General features: G+C 45.3%; 1 protein-coding gene across 1 annotated transcript in view; it reads right to left on the reverse strand.

Annotated features, from left to right (window-relative positions):
- The window catches only part of LOC138283008 (zinc finger protein 420-like), a 57,623-nt gene that overhangs the window by 4,115 nt on the left and 33,925 nt on the right, over window positions 1-19,583 (reverse strand). Inside the window, exon 2 of the mRNA XM_069221123.1 lies at window positions 3,179-5,493. Within this exon, the coding sequence (XP_069077224.1) occupies window positions 3,446-4,864 (1,419 nt within the window). The 5' untranslated portion in view covers window positions 4,865-5,493 and the 3' untranslated portion in view covers window positions 3,179-3,445. The remainder of the gene's footprint in view (window positions 1-3,178; window positions 5,494-19,583) is intronic.

A 19,583-nucleotide genomic window follows, 5' to 3' on the forward strand; every position in this document is an offset into this window, starting at 1 on the left:
TGGGAACTTAGTGGCAAACTATGAAAATATAGTTACCACATTACCTGCTTTGACCTCCAGGAAGCAGCCCAGAAAAGTGACATGGACTAAAGAGCGTCAAAAGGCATTTGAAGAGCTAAAGAAGGCACTATGCAACGAATCAATACTGAAATCTCCTGACTAAAGTCAACCTTTCATTTTACGTACAGGTGCATCTGATAACAGAGTCTGAGTTGTGTTAAGTCAACTGGATGACAAAGGTGGAGGGCATCTGCTAGCCTTTATTAGTAATTAGTTACTACCCATGGAACAGAACTGGGCAGCTACTGAAAAAGAGTGCGTTGCCACAGTATGGTCCTTAAGTAAGGTCTGCTCTTACTTGTTTGGCACCAGGTTTGTAGCGCAAACGAATCATCTGCCAGTCAAGTGATTGATGGCTAAGAAAGGAGAGAATGCCATGTTGTTGAAATAGTCCATGTCTCTGCAAGAATTAGATTTTGTAGAGGAGCACCAAGCCACAATGAACCACGGGAATGCAGATGGACAGTCCTGCTGTTTCGGCTGATCTGATGACCCAACCTCTCCGGTTCAGGGCAGTCTGGTCTGGTAGGGGCGTCTGGTGGGACAGAAAAGTCCCCTGCATGGTGATGGATGTGCACCTCTACCCAGAGTGTCCCAGTTGCAACAACCTCTGGATTCTTGGTGCATGCATGTGTGCCATTACCTAGGGCTGCCCCACCGATTGCTGGCTTGTTAGACTGTGCCCATAGCGCACTGGTTAAGGGCAACTACACGTACCAAGAGTTAATAGCTCAGGTGCAGTGGTGGAAGCATACAGTTTTTGAAATGGTGATCAGTAATGTGAACAGGTTGTTTTGACTGTGTAACTGGAGTGAGGCCTACTGCCCCACTCATGGAACGTTCAGCTTTGGTGTAGCCAACTCACTCTTGGAGTACATGATATAATATCTACCCGTGCACAGCATGTGTTTGCATGTTGGTACGTATGGGTTCCTGCATTTAGTACAGTACATGGAGGCCTGAGGTTTCCATATTGGAAACCCAGGGCATTGGAAAAGCAAATGGAAGTGGAGGAGCTATGTCAGGCAGATTTGTGGATTGCCAGCATTCCAGAGAGCGGGATAGGACACCAAATGGGGGAAGGGAGAGCCAAGCTCTGCTGTGCAATTCAAAAGGTCTCTGATTCGTGAAAGGTGACTGGTCAGTGGGGACTGGGAAGAGGATAGGGCTGATAAGGGAAACACAGCAGAGACGAGGAATCACAATGATCAGGACTGGGGTCTTTTTAACCTTTTTGTTGGGATACATCAGTGAGGCTGACATTTAGGTATGATCCAGTAGTCACTCCCATGGACTGCGTTATGGAGCTATCAAGTGTGGAGTCTCTCCTGCTGTGACAAACTGCTTCCAAGGCAATAGAATAAACAGAGGAGTGGGCACTTCAAACGAAGCAACCCCCCCCCCCCCCCCACTCAAACTTCAAAGACTAAGACATTAAATAACATCTGTGTCTGGAAATGGATTATAAAAAGGGGAGCTTGAGGCTTCCAAAAGCTCAAACCTTAGATGTACATCAGTGTGGTGTAGCTCAGCACGACTTTGGATCATTGTGATCAGGACAAGAGATTAGGGTCTGGTGGGAAAGGGGATATCACCCAGGAGAATCTCGACTACTTAACCTGGAGCGTCAGCATCTGCCTGCAGGGACCAGAGGACCCTGTGAGAAGGAGATCACCTTTGGAAGAAGCAAGGTCCAGTAGGGATCCTGTTGAGTGGACCCCAGAAGCAAGGTGTGAGATTCATGGTCAAGTCAGGATCGCAAAAAACAATTGGGCCATTCACCAATCTGCTGCTAAAGTTGGCGACATATGCAAGTGACTTATAAGTTACTTAAGTGCAGTGTAAAATGGCTGTGAAATAACGTGGACGTTATTTCACTCAGGCTGCAGTGGCAGGCCTGTGTAAGAATTGTCAGAGCTCCCTATGGGTAGCAAAAGAAATGCTGCAGCCCATAGGGATCTCCTGGAACCCCAATACCCTGGGTACCTCAGTACCATATACTAGGGAATTATAAGGGTGTTCCAGAAAGCCAATGTAAATTGGTAAAATTGGTCACTAGCCTGTTAGTGACAATTTGAAAGAAATGAGAGAGCATAACCACTGAGGTTCTGATTAGCAGAGCCTCAGTGAGACAGTTAGTCACTACACAGGTAACACATTCAGGCACACTTATGAGCACTGGGGCCCTGGTGAACAGGGTCCCAGTGACACATACAACTAAAACAACATATATACAGTGAAAAATGGGGGTAACATGCCAGGCAAGATGGTACTTTCCTACAGGAGAGAACTATGCATCCCTGTCAATTGCAATTCGGAGGTATACACTTATAGACAGGCATGAAGTATCTCATGTGTGGGTGTGAAGAGATACTATCAACTGTAAAAGGACATGCAGATTCTGAGTTACACCATTTTCTAGCAGAAAGTTGGTCTGTCATACTCCAGCATCCTTCTATGACCCATAAACTTCTGAATGTGCATGGACAACATTATTAGATTATCACTGCTAGGAAAATGTGGACAATACCTAGACTGCTTTGAATTTTTTTTCTCTTCAGCCCTACTGAGAAAGAAAATAAGGAAAAGTTGCCTAAAGATTTTTCCAGCAGATTCTAAAAGCACAAATTAGGGAATCCCTTTTTATGCACCAAGACAAAAACAGTTCCTTCCTTGCCTTTTGGAAGGCGCCATATCAATTCTAAACAGTTAACATGTCAGGATTCATGGGCAAGGATCAGGCTTTTTTTCCCATCAGGATCCCACCTAAGCTTCCTGCCCATGACAATTTGCAGCTTTTATTCCCTGTATTACTTGGTATTCTTTGGGAGGCGGGGTCACTCGCTTGGGTCACACTCACAACCTCCAACTATTTCATGTTCCATCACATTCTCACTTCTGATAATTGTACACAAATCCTGTCTGTAAGATATCTAATCATGAGCTGAGACTGGAAATGATACAAACTTCCTGACTACATTCATGGTCTAAGATTACTTTCCAAAATGAGCTTGATTCATTAGCTTGCAATATTTCAGGCAGGGAACACCACAGACTGCAATCACGGGATCTCCTAGATGGTTTAACTTCAATTTCGAATTTCTTTCCACAAAATCACCTGGTTGGCTTCTCACTGAAGCCTTCTCCGCTTTCAGTGCAGTGGTAGTGTTTCTCCCGAGTATGTATTCTATGATGTATGATCAGTATGTCTTAGTGAAGCTTTCCCCACTTTTTGTGCCCCAATAAGGCTTCTAAGTAGCATGACTGTTCTCTTACATTTTCCGCACTAAATCAGCCTTTACGGAGTATGGATCCTCCAATGCAGTAACAGACCTTGCTTTGAGTGAAGCTTTTCCCCACACTCTGTACATTTATATAGTTTCTCCTATGTACTGATTATTGATATCGCCACAGTATGCTGTTTTCCATATTCTGTTCTTCGATATGGTTTTTCACCATTGTGGATTCTTTGGTGTATTAACATTTTTGGCTTAAGACTGAACCTTTTTCCACATTCTGTACAACAATATGGTTTCTCACCAGTGTGGACTCGCTGGTGTATCAACAAACTGTGTGTCTTAATGAACCTTTTCCCACATTCTGCACACTGAAAAGGTTTCTCACCTGTATGAGTTGTCTGATGTCCCAATAGTGAGCTCTTTTGCGTAAAGCTTTTCCCACATTCTGTGCACTGATAGGGTTTCTCACCAGTATGGATTCTTTGGTGTATTAACATAGTTTTCTTAAGGGCAAAATTTTTCCCACAGTCTGCACAATGATAGGGTTTCTCACCAGTATGGACTCTCTGGTGCATCAACAAATTGTAGGTCTTAATGAATCTTTTCCCACATTCTGTACACTGAAATGGTTTTTCACCTGTATGAATTCTCTGATGTGTCAACAGTGTTCTCTTTTGAGTGAAGCTTTTTCCACATTCTGTACAGTGAAAAGGTTTCTCACCAGTATGGAGTCTCTGATGATCCACAACCATGTGCTTCTCGTTGAAGCTTTTTCCACATTCTTTACACTCAAAGGGTTTCTCACCAGTATGGATTCTCTTATGTACGATGAGTGTGGTTCTTCGAGTGAAGCTTTTCCCGCATTCTGTGCACCAATGGCGTTTCTCAGCAATATGGCTTCTTTGGTGACTTAACATATCGGTCTCATGAGTGAAGCCTTTCCCACATTTTGTTAACTGAAAGTGTTTCTCACCAGTATGGACTCTCAGGTGTCTCAACAAATTGTATTCTGCAATGAAGCTTTTCTCACATTCTGTACACTGAAAGGGTTTCTCACCAGTATGGGTTCTATGATGCCTCCTCAGTGTGCTCTTCCGAGTGAAGCTTTTTCCACAGTCTGTACATTGATAGGGCTTCTCACCAGAATGGACTCTCTGATGTATGAGAAGATTTCTTTTCCGAGTGAACACTTCTCCACATTCAGTACACTGGTAGGGTTTCTCACCAGTATGGTCTCTTTGATGTAAGAAAAGATTTGTTTTGCGAGTGAAGATTTGCCCACATTCTGCACACTGATAGGGTTTCTCACCAGTATGGGTTCTATGATGCCTCCTCAGTGTGCTCTTCAGAGTGAAGCTTTTTCCACAGTCTGTACATTGATAGGGCTTCTCACCAGAATGGACTCTCTGATGTATGAGAAGATTTCTTTTACGAGTGAACACTTTTCCACATTCTGCACACGGATAGGGTTTCTCACCAATATGGACTCTGTGGTGTATCAACAAATTGTGTCTATCTATGAAGCTTTTACCACATTCTGTGCAGTTACAGGGTTTCTCACCCATATTGATTCTCTGGTGTTTTAGTAGCTTCTCTGGCTCAGTGAAGTGTTTCCCACATCCAATATACTGGTAAAGTTCCTTCCCAGAAAGTATTCTCTGATAATTCAACAGAGGATTCAGTGAGTCAAGCTTTCTCACACTGTTACAGTTTCTCCTAAGGATATTCTGATGCTGAACACATTTTTGATTAGAAGGAAAACGAGGTCACACTCTGTGCACTGATGTGGGGTTGTCACCTTATAAATTATAGATCATCTGATACAACTATAGATGTGAGCTTTGAGTGATGTTCACCTCGGACTCTACACTAGAACGTATCTCGCCACAGCAGAACATCTGAGGTACATATAGAAATACTGAGTAAAACCTTTTTTACGCTCTTTAATGATACAGGTTATCGTCACTGGGTTGGATGTTTAAAGTGCCCATAAGGATGAGCTCCGTATGAAGGTTTATCTCACAATAGGCCAGTGTTTCTCCCCAGAATTAATTGCACAATGTGCAATACAGGGCCAACCTTCGAGTGGAGGCTTACTCAGATGATTCTGCACACCAATACAATTTTTCTTCTTGTGGTGCTGTGCAGGACTGGTGCTGGGGTGCTGTGGGTCTCTTCATCAGGACCTTTGAATCTGTGAATGAGAAACAAAATGTTTATATGTGGCTAAAAGACGGAGAAGCTGGATGAGGAAGGGTAATTTTGAAGATGAGAGGCACAGAAGGAGAAATGCATCAATGGCTGTACTAGAGATATTAAAGCCCAAGAGTTAAAGCATACATTTTCTATACAATTTCCTGGTTGCACCTGGTGAACTAGTGGGTCCACTGGGTGCAGCTGCCAATCATGAATCTTGATCACACCCGTCTAGTTTTGAAATACAGCCTCTTGAAGTCTGTGGCCATTTGACTATGACTCTTAGTTGGTTGCTAGCCCAGCATTAGTAACCTCTCTAGCCTGACCACTGACTATTAAGAACAGTTAATTCTGTGAATCATCCCTCCATTGGCACAGACCCAAACTACCAAATCCAAGGAAGCACCATTCAAAAGGTGCAAGGACCTTGAGCACTTTGGGAAGTCTTTGTTAATGCAGTAAATATTGGATTACTTTTATGAGCAAATTAGCAGTGCTCCAACTCTATCAAATTAGCTTTTTCATACCATTTCTGACCTATGACACTATAAGGCAAGTCAGTCCTCTCCCATGCTACCAAAGCATCTATTTGAGAATATTTTATGCCATTTCAAAAATAAGGCTTCTAAAACCCAAATCTTGGAGGAAAATGTCTCCTCTAACTTGTAAATGATTATGCAACCTACGCCTCACCTACAAACACTGTTAAAATTTGAGCCAATGGGAGAGGTGCAGCTCAGCGTAGCATTTTTAGGTATTCAGACTTCTGCCTCCCTCAAAGAGCTTTTTCTGGCATCAACAATGAAAAGAAAAACAAAAAACAGCAGAACCCTTTTGTTCACTAGAGCTGCTTCAACTACTGAATAGTTGTTGGCCTGAAAATGGGGATGCCCGGGTTTTAAAAACAATTTTTTTAAATCACTGCAGTCAGACGATCTGAATAATTACCACCTTGTCTTAAAAGAACCTTAAATTCTGGAGAAAAAAAATTCTTGTGATGCTTGTTCAGTAACAGAGGCAGAAATACCTTATTGCATCTTCTACAGGAGGGATTTTTCTGTGACAAATTAGGTGAGCCTGGTTCCAGGGCACCTTATGAGGCATCTAAATGTAAGGATGGAACATCAACTTAAAGCACCTTAAAGGAAGAGGACTACGCCCTGCTACAATGGTCAACAAATAGGGGTAAGAAGTACAATAGGAAGAAAATAAAACATCCCCAATGTAGTGCTTTAGCACAATTAATGAATGTCCTCATTTGAGTCACTGATGCCCCTTTTCTGTCCAGTGAGCAGCCTGGTTCCTCAAGGGAGGACTTTTATTTGAGGGGCATCAGATTTACAATTTCTTTTACTTTGCAGGAAATTGTTTCCAGCACACTCAAATATGCCACTTTCTGTTCTTCTAGCAGTAGTCTTTTTAATACATTGATAGGGGTGTTAAGGTTGTCCAGTTCTATCTCTATTCGTTTGAGGGGGAAGTTTGCAACTTGCTTTTTTGTTCCTTATTGTGTGCAATTGTGTTGCTGATTCAATTGCCCCGCACAGACATTTTGCTGAAGGAGGATTCAGACTCTACTGAGGTACTGAAAGGAGAATAGATGTTTCATCCTGTGCTGCACTTCACCCCCCCACACTGGGCTTCAACCTGATTTAGCACTTGATAAGCCCAGATCAGACCACTCGCTTAATAAAGGCTAAAGCAAATTCTTCATAGCGAGCAGTCACCTCACCACCAACAGCATTCACCTCCATCCACCACCACTCACCTCATGCCACTTCCTCAGTACTAACAGTTCTGCCCTCCCCCACTGGTCCGCCTGGATCAGACTATTATTGGAAATTCTCATGGACACCAAAAGATACTAGCACCACTCCATCATGGGGGCTTTGTCGTTGAGAGGTAGTGCTATCTAGGAGCAGCTGGGTTTCTCTTAGAGCTCTGTTGAAAAGCTCCTGCCACAGCTTGGATAGGGGCAGCTGTGTTTTGACCCCTTTCACCATAGCATACTGGCAGTTTCTTAGTGGCTTAATGCTACTCTAATTGTTTGGGGTGTGATTAAAACCTTTACTTGCTTGCACAATAGACAGGAAGAAAGACTTTCAGCTCCATAACATTCTACGAAAAACGTAAAATGCCCAGGTTAAAATGGAAAGCTATGTTCACTGGGTATAATGAAAGTCAGGAGACTTTCGCCCCAGAGCTTTGGAGAACAAACGTAATGGGCCATACAAGATAGTCCAGACGACAGCTCTCTACTACTCGGTGGACACAGGTACCACAAGCAAACCAAAAAGGATGGTCTATGTGAACGAGCTGAAGACTTACTTCTGGAAAGATTACACACTTAGGCCCTCATTACAACATCGGCGGTCTTTTGATAAGACCGCCGAGGCTGCGGGAGCCAGAATACTGCCAGTGCCGGCGGTATTTCTAGCTCCCCTTTATGACTTTTCCACTGGGCCAGCGGACAGTAACAGTGTTACCGTCCACTGGCCCAGTGGAAAAGTCACATCAACATTGCTGCTGGCTCGTAATAGAGCCGGCGGCAATGCTGATGTGCAGCGGTTGCAGTAGCACCCGTCGCGCATTTCACTGCCCAAAATTCGGGCAGTGAAATGCGCGACAGGGCTATGCCTGGGGGCCCCTGCACTGCCCATGCCAAGTGCATGGGCAGTGCAGGGGCCCCCAGGGGCACCCCCAGTCCCCTTACCGCCAGCCATTCCATGGTGGTGTTTACCGCCGTGGCCAGGCTGGTGGTCGGGGACTCATAATCCCCGCCCTGGGGATTATGACCGCCAGGCGAAAGCCTGGCTGTATAGTGGAGGGGCCTGCAGTATGGCCGTGGCTACTGCGCCACGGTCATAATAGCTGGTGGAAAACCGCCAGCTTACCGCCGGCCGCCAGGGTCATAATGAGACCCTAAATGTTATGAGTACAGCAGAGGAGGGTGAGGATGACAATGAGCCTCGTCCTCACTACTGCATAGTGACATGAAGGGTGACACTGTGCAAGGGGTTCCATTAGCTCCCAACTCAACACCTGAGTGACAGAGAGAATGCAACAAAGTGTTCAGAAAGTTTTCCAACCTGTTCGCGCTGACTATATGATTGACTCTGTCGGTATGCACAACACAGACCTAGGAGACAGACTGCCAGTGGAGGGCAGAAGGTAAAGAACGGCTGGCTGGGTTCTGGGCTGCATCAAGGAGGAAGTTGCTAAGAGACTGGAGAGAAATCTCGTAGTACACGGTCTAGTCTTGGGGAGTACAAGAGCAACGGTCTACCCACCTGCTGATGTGTGTCAACTTTCGAGCCCTTAATGAGGTAACCAAGAGCGATGCCCATCCAATCCCAAAAGCGGCTGAGCTTATGGATCACTTAGGTGCTGCAAAGTCCTTCAGCACCTTTGATCTTACCAGTGACTATTGGCACAGTTAGCACCAAGTGCCAAGGAAGAAATTGCATTTTCTCTGCCAGAGGGGTTTAAGGTGATGCACTTTAGGCTGAAGAATGCTCCTGCCACTTTTTAGCGATTGTCCAACCATGTTCTCGCAGGGCTGGAGCAGTTCTCTGTGGTCTACCTGGATGATATTGCACTGTTTAGCAATTCATTGCAGGACCACCTGAGACACCTAGGACAGGTGTTGGCCAAGATACAAGAGTCATAAATGTCCATCAAGGCAACCAAGTATCAGGTGGGGCAGTCCATTGTTTTCTACCTTTGGCATGAGGTGGGTAACGGGAAGATTCACCTGTTGCATGCCAAGATTCAGTCTGCGCTGGAGTAAGAGGTACCTACTACCCAGACTGAAGTGAGGGCCTTTTTAGGACTCATCAGGTATTTTGGGAACTTCGTGGCAAACTATGAAAATATAGTTACCACATTACCTGCTTTGACCTCCAGGAAGCGGCCCAGAAAAGTGACATGGACTAAAGAGCGTCAAAAGGCATTTGAGGAGCTAAAGAAGGCACTATGCAACGAATCAATACTGAAATCTCCTGACTAAAGTCAACCTTTCATTTTACGTACAGGTGCATCTGATAACAGAGTCTGAGTTGTGTTAAGTCAACTGGATGACAAAGGTGGAGGGCATCTGCTAGCCTTTATTAGTAATTAGTTACTACCCATGGAACAGACATGGGCAGCTACTGAAAAAGAGTGCGTTGCCACAGTATGGTCCTTAAGTAAGGTCTGCTCTTACTTGTTTGGCACCAGGTTTGTAGCGCAAACGAATCATCTGCCAGTCAAGTGATTGATGGCTAAGAAAGGAGAGAATGCCATGTTGTTGAAATAGTCCATGTCTCTGCAAGAATTAGATTTTGTAGAGGAGCACCAAGCCACAATGAACCACGGGAATGCAGATGGACAGTCCTGCTGTTTCGGCTGATCTGATGACCCAACCTCTCCGGTTCAGGGCAGTCTGGTCTGGTAGGGGCGTCTGGTGGGACAGAAAAGTCCCCTGCATGGTGATGGATGTGCACCTCTACCCAGAGTGTCCCAGTTGCAACAACCTCTGGATTCTTGGTGCATGCATGTGTGCCATTACCTAGGGCTGCCCCACCGATTGCTGGCTTGTTAGACTGTGCCCATAGCGCACTGGTTAAGGGCAACTACACGTACCAAGAGTTAATAGCTCAGGTGCAGTGGTGGAAGCATACAGTTTTTGAAATGGTGATCAGTAATGTGAACAGGTTGTTTTGACTGTGTAACTGGAGTGAGGCCTACTGCCCCACTCATGGAACGTTCAGCTTTGGTGTAGCCAACTCACTCTTGGAGTACATGATATAATATCTACCCGTGCACAGCATGTGTTTGCATGTTGGTACGTATGGGTTCCTGCATTTAGTACAGTACATGGAGGCCTGAGGTTTCCATATTGGAAACCCAGGGCATTGGAAAAGCAAATGGAAGTGGAGGAGCTATGTCAGGCAGATTTGTGGATTGCCAGCATTCCAGAGAGCGGGATAGGACACCAAATGGGGGAAGGGAGAGCCAAGCTCTGCTGTGCAATTCAAAAGGTCTCTGATTCATGAAAGGTGACTGGTCAGTGGGGACTGGGAAGAGGATAGGGCTGATAAGGGAAACACAGCAGAGACGAGGAATCACAATGATCAGGACTGGGGTCTTTTTAACCTTTTTGTTGGGATACATCAGTGAGGCTGACATTTAGGTATGATCCAGTAGTCACTCCCATGGACTGCGTTATGGAGCTATCAAGTGTGGAGTCTCTCCTGCTGTGACAAACTGCTTCCAAGGCAATAGAATAAACAGAGGAGTGGGCACTTCAAACGAAGCAACCCCTCCCCCCCCACTCAAACTTCAAAGACTAAGACATTAAATAACATCTGTGTCTGGAAATGGATTATAAAAAGGGGAGCTTGAGGCTTCCAAAAGCTCAAACCTTAGATGTACATCAGTGTGGTGTAGCTCAGCACGACTTTGGATCATTGTGATCAGGACAAGAGATTAGGGTCTGGTGGGAAAGGGGATATCACCCAGGAGAATCTCGACTACTTAACCTGGAGCGTCAGCATCTGCCTGCAGGGACCAGAGGACCCTGTGAGAAGGAGATCACCTTTGGAAGAAGCAAGGTCCAGTAGGGATCCTGTTGAGTGGACCCCAGAAGCAAGGTGTGAGATTCATGGTCAAGTCAGGACCGCAAAAAACAATTGGGCCATTCACCAATCTGCTGCTAAAGTTGGCGACATATGCCAGGAAAGTCGAACTTGAAAAATAAGCATGGTCTTAACTGAGGAAAGCCAGCACCCTGTGCAGCAATGTGACCAGAGAGGACGGTATCCTGTGTGGTGGTGCTTGCGACCCCCATATGCAACGTGGTGGCTGCAGGGGAGAGACAGGCCTGTCACCCTTGTGCAACAGAGAAAAGGGAAGCCTAGCCTGTTGTAAACCGTGTAATCAGAGCATCTGCTTTGGCACCTCAGACCAGAAGCTGCACAAGACATGCCGCTAGAATAAGAAGGATTTACAACAAAAAAAACAACAACAAAAAAATCAGAGGAGTGCTGTGGCTGTCCAGCAGGCTTGCCTGTGGTGATGAAGCTATCGCTCATTGCCCGGCACCCACTTGCGTTGACTGTGGAGCCGAATTTCTGAACGCCTACAAGCCGCTTCTACACTCCCAGGCTTTCCATACCATAACACTAGTAGAAGCTGGTAAGACTGATCACCAAGTCACAGGGCCACTGGGGGAACTTGCTCTGAAGATAGTTGCTCAGTTCTGAAGCACTTTCACTCCAAAACCATTGTGGAACATCTAACACTCGAACTTGCTAGCAGGCCTAATCTAGTTGTTGCCCCAGTCAGTATGCAGGGGAACAGGTCTCAGGATCTTGCACGGACACCCCTAGAGTGCCAAACTTATGAAGACTTAGTATATTATTTGTTGTGTGATGTATTTCATTTTGTGTTAATATAGTAACACTACTTTTTTCAGCTAGTATTTTGCTGGAGACTCATTAACTGGGGTTGCTATGTATATTTTGAGTCTTGTGTCCATCTAAACCTTGCACCTAACTCCCATTGAGAAGCCCTGGAATGTTTATCTTGTGCTATGACAGAGTCAAACATTGAAGGGTAGTACTTGCAGAGGTAGTCAGGATCAATACTAGGCTGGGCACTGGGATAGCAGGAGTAAAAGCCCACAACACCCACAGTTGGGCCCTGCCTGTCCAGTAAAACACAAACACACTCGCCCCACCCCCTTAGGTAATTATCTTTCTGGTGGATACTGTAGCTATCTGCAGATTCCTCACCTCTTAACTATCCTCCAGGTGCCAGACTGTATCCAGAAAAGTTGAAATAGCTCTTCTCTGCAAAAAGGTGGCACCACAGCTCCAAATGGGCTCTGGTACCTTCTTGTACAGGAGGACAATGAGCCGTGTGGTACCACCCAGGTGCGCTGCATTCTGTTTCTGTTCTTTTTTCCAGAGACAGAAAGACAGAAAGACACACACACTAACTAGAGATAAAAAAGAACCAACTTCAGATCTTATTTTATCATTAATAGCGTCAGTACTACTGAATTACATTCCTAACCTTGCCCATAAAACTGCACTCAGTGAGGACATCTCTAGAAAATTCAATACAGATGCAAGAATCGTCTCTGCTACGTTCCCTTCTGCACAGTTCACATCGTTTCTGAGCATACATGCAATAAATGCAGCTCATATATCTTAAAGATTCACTTTTCTCAAATGTTCTCGCAGGTCACAGCTTTTCTTCAAATCAAGAATCCAGGCTTCAATTCATAGTAGACTGTTTTCACATGAACACAGTGCTATCCTACCTTTTGTCAGTAGTGGTTCTCCTGTATCCCCACCATACAGTACCACTGGCCCCTTGGCATTCCCACTACCGCCATTTTTCAGTCATGTTAATCACTTCTCCCCAAGATGTCTGCAGTCAGAGAATAGCGAGCTCAGAAGTTTAAAATCAGCCCCATCGATTAACATCGAACACGCCAGTCAGTGGTATCTGGTTACATGTGTTATGAGCCTTATGGAGCATAATCATTTAAACATAACTACTCACAGTGCAATAGCCTGTGCTTATAATTACACGAAGTGCACGTGTTTTGTCTGCACAGATATTGTCATTAATCACCTGTGAGAAGTATATGTGCCACCTTTTCCCATCTCTCCTGGCTCTTTGTTGTCAGAGTTGCCATCAGACTCATCCTCGTTATAAAAAATAAACAAACAATTTTGCCTAATGGCTTTGTCTAAGGCTTCAAACGTTGTGCGGTCCTATGTTAAAAGCTGGCAAAACAGAATCTGTCTCGTATTTAAACTTATCATATGTCAAAAAATCCAGGATCTTTCATCACCCTTTGCTCTTTAACTTTTCTAGCAACAAAAATCTATCCTCATTGACAAAATCCCCAAAATGTGTTTTTCAAGTTTCAGAAGTAGAGGGAGGTATCTTTGTTCATATGTGATTGACATCCCAGGAAAGTTCATACACAACTCAACTTACCATGAACCAACAATTTATCCCTCTCCTCGCCAACAAGACTTTAACTATTGTAATACCCGCGACTCCAGCCAGAGAAGCCAGTGTTCTTTCCACCTGGTCACATGAACAAATCTCTACTTCCTCAAACCAATATGATGCACAATGGGTCTGATACTTGAAAATATATCTGAAAGCCAGGTCTGTAAGGGTACCCATGGTATAAGATTGCACAGTGATATCCCGAACTAGCCCTGGTTTCCCGCTAACATATAGTAATCTAGTACAGGCTTACCCAAGGAGAAACTCTTGTGTGTAGTCCAGCCAAATAAATTAGACGCTTTTGCTTGGCTGAATTAATATATGTATACCAAAGCAGAAAAGTATGTATTCTGGATGAAAATGTGTGTAGTTTTAGTTTTTAGAACTCACAAACTGATATTTGGGGGGAAAAAAATGTTGAATTTCCTAAATATATTTGAAGCTGATATTTGAGTTGTAAATCATGTGGCATTGGGGAGACTTAGTACTAACATTACTGCCCTGGCGCCAAGGGCATTGCAGCTATTGCTGTTACGTATTTCCCAGGTAAAGGTATTCCATATTTGCAAAGCCTTTTTAGGGTCGAGCGCAAAGCTCTCTGTCCTTGGTGAAATCTCTCAGTGGGCTTTTAACCACGCTCATGTCAAGCCCATTAGTTTGGTTGGTTCGTGGGCTTATCTTTTAAAATTTGCTTGATTTAATTAGTGAAAGGCAAGCATACGTCATGCCTTTTCCGGTGTTTAGCCTGCCTCGAGCGCACCGGCCAACTACTGAAAACATACGAGGCTCCATGTTTTCCGTATGGTTTCTGCACTATTTATTTCGTAGGCAGCGCAATCTCGCTGGGCAATAGTAGAGCGCTTTGCATGACATCGACCCTGTTACATGGATAGTTGCACTTTTGCCGGTTACATGGATAATTGCACTTTTGCCGGTTTCATGGATAATTGCACTTTTGCCGATACGGTTCACTGCATGCAAACTTCTGTTTCCTTTTGTGTGTTTGCTTTGCGCTCATGTGGGCCATCGGCTCGCTTATGTGAAACTGTTTTACTTTTCATTTTCAGTTTATGTGGCAAGAAAAGTCTGGTTAGGAGTTTACAATGCTAATAGCTTTAACTCGAATAAACGTTTGACCCATTGCATTGCAAATGCTTGTTTAAATTTCTACTGGCAACCCTGCCTGTTGCACTGACATGGTTACTTCTGGTCAATGTGCATACGGTGGCATTAACGTGCTCTTGTCTGACCTGGTAACTATTACAACACAAATAATATTAGTAGCTCAAGATGATTTTCAACTAACATAAGAAGCTCTTGTTACAGAAAACATTGTAGACCCCTGATTTGGGACATGTGTATTGTAATCAGTGAAAGTATTCACCTGATGGAAATAAGGGATATTCAGAAAAAATACAGAAATTTGGTTACCACTACCAAATTCAGCAGTGGCATTCTACAATTTGCAATCTTATTCACATCCCTGCCAAGGTGTCCGTTTTCTTCAGAGCTGCGCAATAATTATTTCAATGACGTCCCCAGTTCCCAGACTAACCTCAATTCTCAAGTAGCAAATGTAGTCTGCTTTCCATATCAACCGAAACTTTCCACCTGTACATCAGTGGCATTAGCTCAGATTTTACCCTAGTTAAATTTTCCGACCACAGAAGTATCTATTTGGATCACTTTGCCAGTAGCATCTAATTGGGTCATTTGCTCACTTCCAGTTGTTGATTTGCCTCTGGGTCTCTAATAAATTATGAATACGTCATTCGCTTGCATACAGAACAGCATACATGGACCGTTGAAACATATCCTCCAAGTCACACGTTTCTCAGGTAGCATACAGATCTGTGGCTTCATAGCAAAAGCAAAAGCAGCAGAAATGTGGAGCAACCCTGTTTACAACACACGTCAGATGGATAGGACTGGACATATTTCTACTGGTGAAAACACTTGACATCGGGTCTGTATACAGCATTAGTTCCTTTGATTGAAATGGAACTCCATCCCGCTTTCACCTAAGGAATTCCATCAGGAAAGGCAGCTCCTCAGAGTCGATTATCTTCTCTACCCCATTTGTGACTGGATCTGCATTCACATTCGGGAGTATTTGGGGGTGAAGTAGTGAATACTCTGAAGGAAAGCACTATCTTTTTGGCATGGTTACACCCACTCCCTCAAAATTTGGTTGCAGAGGACTGTGCACACCCCACAATTGGCATACTGGTGGCCCCTTGTAAGTCCCTAGTATATGGTACTTAGGTACCCAGGGCATTGGGGCACTAGGGGTTACCCATGGGCTGCAGCACGTATTGTGCCACCCATGGGAGCCCATGCAAAATGTGTCTGCAGGCCTGCCATTGCAGCCTGTGTGAAAAGGTGCATGCACCCTTTCACTACAGGTCACTGCACCAGGTCACAGTAAGTCACCCCTATGGTAGGCCTTCCTAGCCCAGAGAGCAGGCTGTACGTACCTGTGTGTGAGGGCACCCCTGCATGAGCAGAGGTGCCACTATAAACTCCAGCTCCATTACACTGGACTTCGTAAGTGCGGGGAAGCCATTTTACCTGTGTACTACCTGTGTCCAGCTACATAATGGTAACTTCGAGCCTGGGCATGTATGTCTGAATTATACCCCAATATTGTTGCCAATATTGGTTGTACGACTCCATGCACTCTGAGGGCTCTTTAGAGCACACCTAGCGTTGCTCCTACCAGTCTTCTGGGGTATTCCGGGCAGCTGGCGCTACTGTTACCCCTCAAACAGGTTTCTGCCCTTTTGCTGCTTGACCAGCTAAAGAAGAAGGCAGAACAAAGGTTTTCCTGTGAAAGAGGTGTTACATGGCTCTGGAACCAACGGTATGCTTTGAAGGGCAAATTTGGTGCCCTCCTTGCATAAACTGGTTTGCACCAATCCAGGGACCCCCAGGTCCCTGCTCTGGCGCGAAACTCAGCAATGGAAAGAGAAGTGACAACACCCCTGTCTATCACGACCCCAGGGGAGGTGCCCAGAGTTCCTTCAGGTGGCCACTTGATTCCGCCATCTTGAATCCAAGGTAGGCAGAGACCCCTGGGAGCATCTGAGTGGCCAGGTCAGGTAGGTGATGTCACAGCCCCTTCCTGATAGCTGGTCACTCTGCTAGGTGACCAATCCCCCTTCCTGGGCTATTTAGGGTCTCCCTCTTGGATGGGTTCTCAAATTCGACATACAAGATTCCAGCAGGTCTCCTCTGCATCATTTACTTCATATTCTGGCCACAGGGGCTGCAATTGGACTCCCAAGGAACGACAATCTGCAACTACAGCGGTGACTCTACTCTGCAACATTGTTTCTCCAGCTCCTTCCAACAACTGCAACATTTCCCCGGCTGTGTATCCTCTGAGGGCAGTGAGTCTTCAGCCTGCACAAGTAAGTAAGAAGGAATCTCCCTTGGAGCAAAGGAGTCACTCCCCTGCATCTGCAGGCACCAACCACAATGATGACTGGCAGTGTGGATCTGCTCTCCTCCAGAACTGCCTGGATCCTGCATCACAGGTGGTGGTCTGGAGTGGTCTCCTGGGTCCTCCCTACCAGCTGTCCAACGTGGGAGATGGTAACCCTCTGCCTCGCCTTGCAGGACAGTACCCCTATGCACCACAAGTCTTGCAGCTACCAAGGCTTGTTTGCTCCTCCTCCAAGGGATCTTCAGGCTCCGTGTAGCCTCATCCCCCAGCACTCCTTCCTGCAAAACACAGTCTCCTGCCTGTTCCTTCAGCGACGTGAGACTCCTCTTCAGGTGTGCTGTGTGGGCCTCACTGCAACTGCTGTGGCTGCTGCTGGTTGGTTGCCAGTGGGGGCTGCCTCCTCTTCCTGTGACTCTCCCGACTGCTGAGGGTCACCCTGGACTCCCCTCCTTGGGTCAAGACCGCTGGGCCTTGCTGGTCCTCTTTAGCCTTGCAAAACTTCTTCTCCGTCTCTTGCATTTGTCAATGCTTGTTGGTGATTTTCCAGCACCACTGACTGACTGCATCTCGACCACCGACGTAGGACACCACTTGCATCACTCCTGGGACTTTTCTTCATCTCCGGTGCTGCCCTGCTGGCCTTCTTTGTCTACCGTCGACCTGGTCCTGCATCCACAGAATGGTGGCTCCTGCCACAACTGGACACTCCAACACGAACTGGACTTGGTACCCTTCCTTTGCAGGTCCTCTTCTGTCAGGATCCACCTTTGGGTTCTTCCAGTCTTGGTTGGGTCTTGCATAATCCTTTCCCAAAGTCCTCATGTTGTTTTGGGGAAAACCAGGAACTTACCTCTGCTCTCCTGGTCGCTAGGAGGCACTTTGGTACTCACCTCTTGGGGTTCTTAGTCCCTCCAGCTTCCCTCTACTGATTCCACTTTCTTGGCTGGGGGACTGCCTTGGACATTCCACTTTTTTTAGTATATGGTTTGGCCCTCACGGTTTACCTATTTTTTTGCCAATGGGTATTGCTTTCTATGCTCTTTACTGATTGCTGATGTGTATATAATAGTGTTTACTTACCTACTGTTGGGGGTTGACTATTCAGTTTTCTAGTATTTGTGTTACTCTAATAAAGTACCTTTAGATTTGTAACATTGTGTAGCTCATTCATGTGCGTGAGCGCTCTGTGACTCTAGTGGTATTGCATAAGCTTTGCATGTCTCCTAGATAAGTCTTGGCTGCTCATCCACAGCTACCTCTAGAGAGCCTGGCTTCCTAGACACTGCCTACACTTCACTAATAGGGGATACCTGGACCTGGTATAAGGTGATAACACCATAGGTGCTCACCACACACCAGGCTAGCTTCCTACATACTCTTCATAGATTAGTCAATGTGGACCTCTCATGTATAAATCCTATTTGGTCTGTCAGTATTAAAATCAATATCAGAGGTAACAGGTGATCTGCAATTACTTTAGAAAGAATTTTACATTCAATATTAATAAGAGATAGGGTTCTATATGGCTCTCGCTAGGGATGTTTTTCCTGGTTTCAGTAACTTAAAAGGTCCCTCTCTCGTGTCCTCTGGCTATCGCATATTAAAAGGGCCTTCTCATTAGGTCTTTAAGCTGCACTAGTAGTTTCTCAAAGACTTTATAAAGATCACTGGTCAGCTCATGTGGCCTTTGAGGCATCTCTCTCATTTTTATACAAATGTTTGCTTTTTGCTTACAGACAAGAGTGCACATATTTCTTGCCCTGACTCTCTCAATCCATGATAGTGCAAGTATTGCCAAGTCACCTCTCAGGCTGCAGTTCCCTGCACAGTTTAGAGTGCCTTGTAATATTTTGGGAACTCTACATTGATAAACCTCTCTCTCTGGTTACCATGACATCCGTTTTGTTACTGACACTTCAACTGTATTGAGGCCAAATGCCACTCTAAGCAGTCCTGCCCATGGCCTATCTGGGTTTCCTGCACATCTCTCAGTAATGGCATCTTCGGGTCCAACATGACAACTTTTCTTTCTGATAATTCCCTAAACTTCTCAGATCTGCTGTCTTCTACTCAAGTACTATTGTACTATATTTCAATCCCATTCACCTTATTTCGAGCTCTATAAAGGGCGCCTCATATCCGGAGTACCCCATCTTCTTTGGCACGGCACATACTCCGGATGTAAGGTTTAAACACACTCCACATCACACCATCTTCGGCATCCTAGTCTATATTAGAATTGTAAATAAAGAAGGAATTGTTCTTTAATTGCTTTGCAGAACACTATTGAACAGAACCGTATCCACCAGCTGGGCTGAGGAGTGATCAGACGTTTTAGTCAAAATATTAGCCTCATTGTAAAGAAATGGCTCCCTGTTGCAGTTACCCCCCACTTTTTGCCTGATACTGATGCTGACTTGACTGAGAAGTGTGCTGGGACCCTGCTAACCAGGCCCCAGCACCAGTGTTCTTTCACCTAAAATGTACCATTGTTTCCACAATTGGCACAACCCTGGCACCTAGGTAAGTCCCTTGTAACTGGTACCCCTGGTACCAAGGGCCCTGATGCCAGGGAAGGTCTCTAAGGGCTGCAGCATGTCTTATGCCACCCTAGGGACCCCTCA

The sequence above is a fragment of the Pleurodeles waltl genome, chromosome 2_2 (assembly GCF_031143425.1).
Source record: "Pleurodeles waltl isolate 20211129_DDA chromosome 2_2, aPleWal1.hap1.20221129, whole genome shotgun sequence".
NCBI classification, from domain to species: Eukaryota; Metazoa; Chordata; class Amphibia; order Caudata; family Salamandridae; genus Pleurodeles; species Pleurodeles waltl.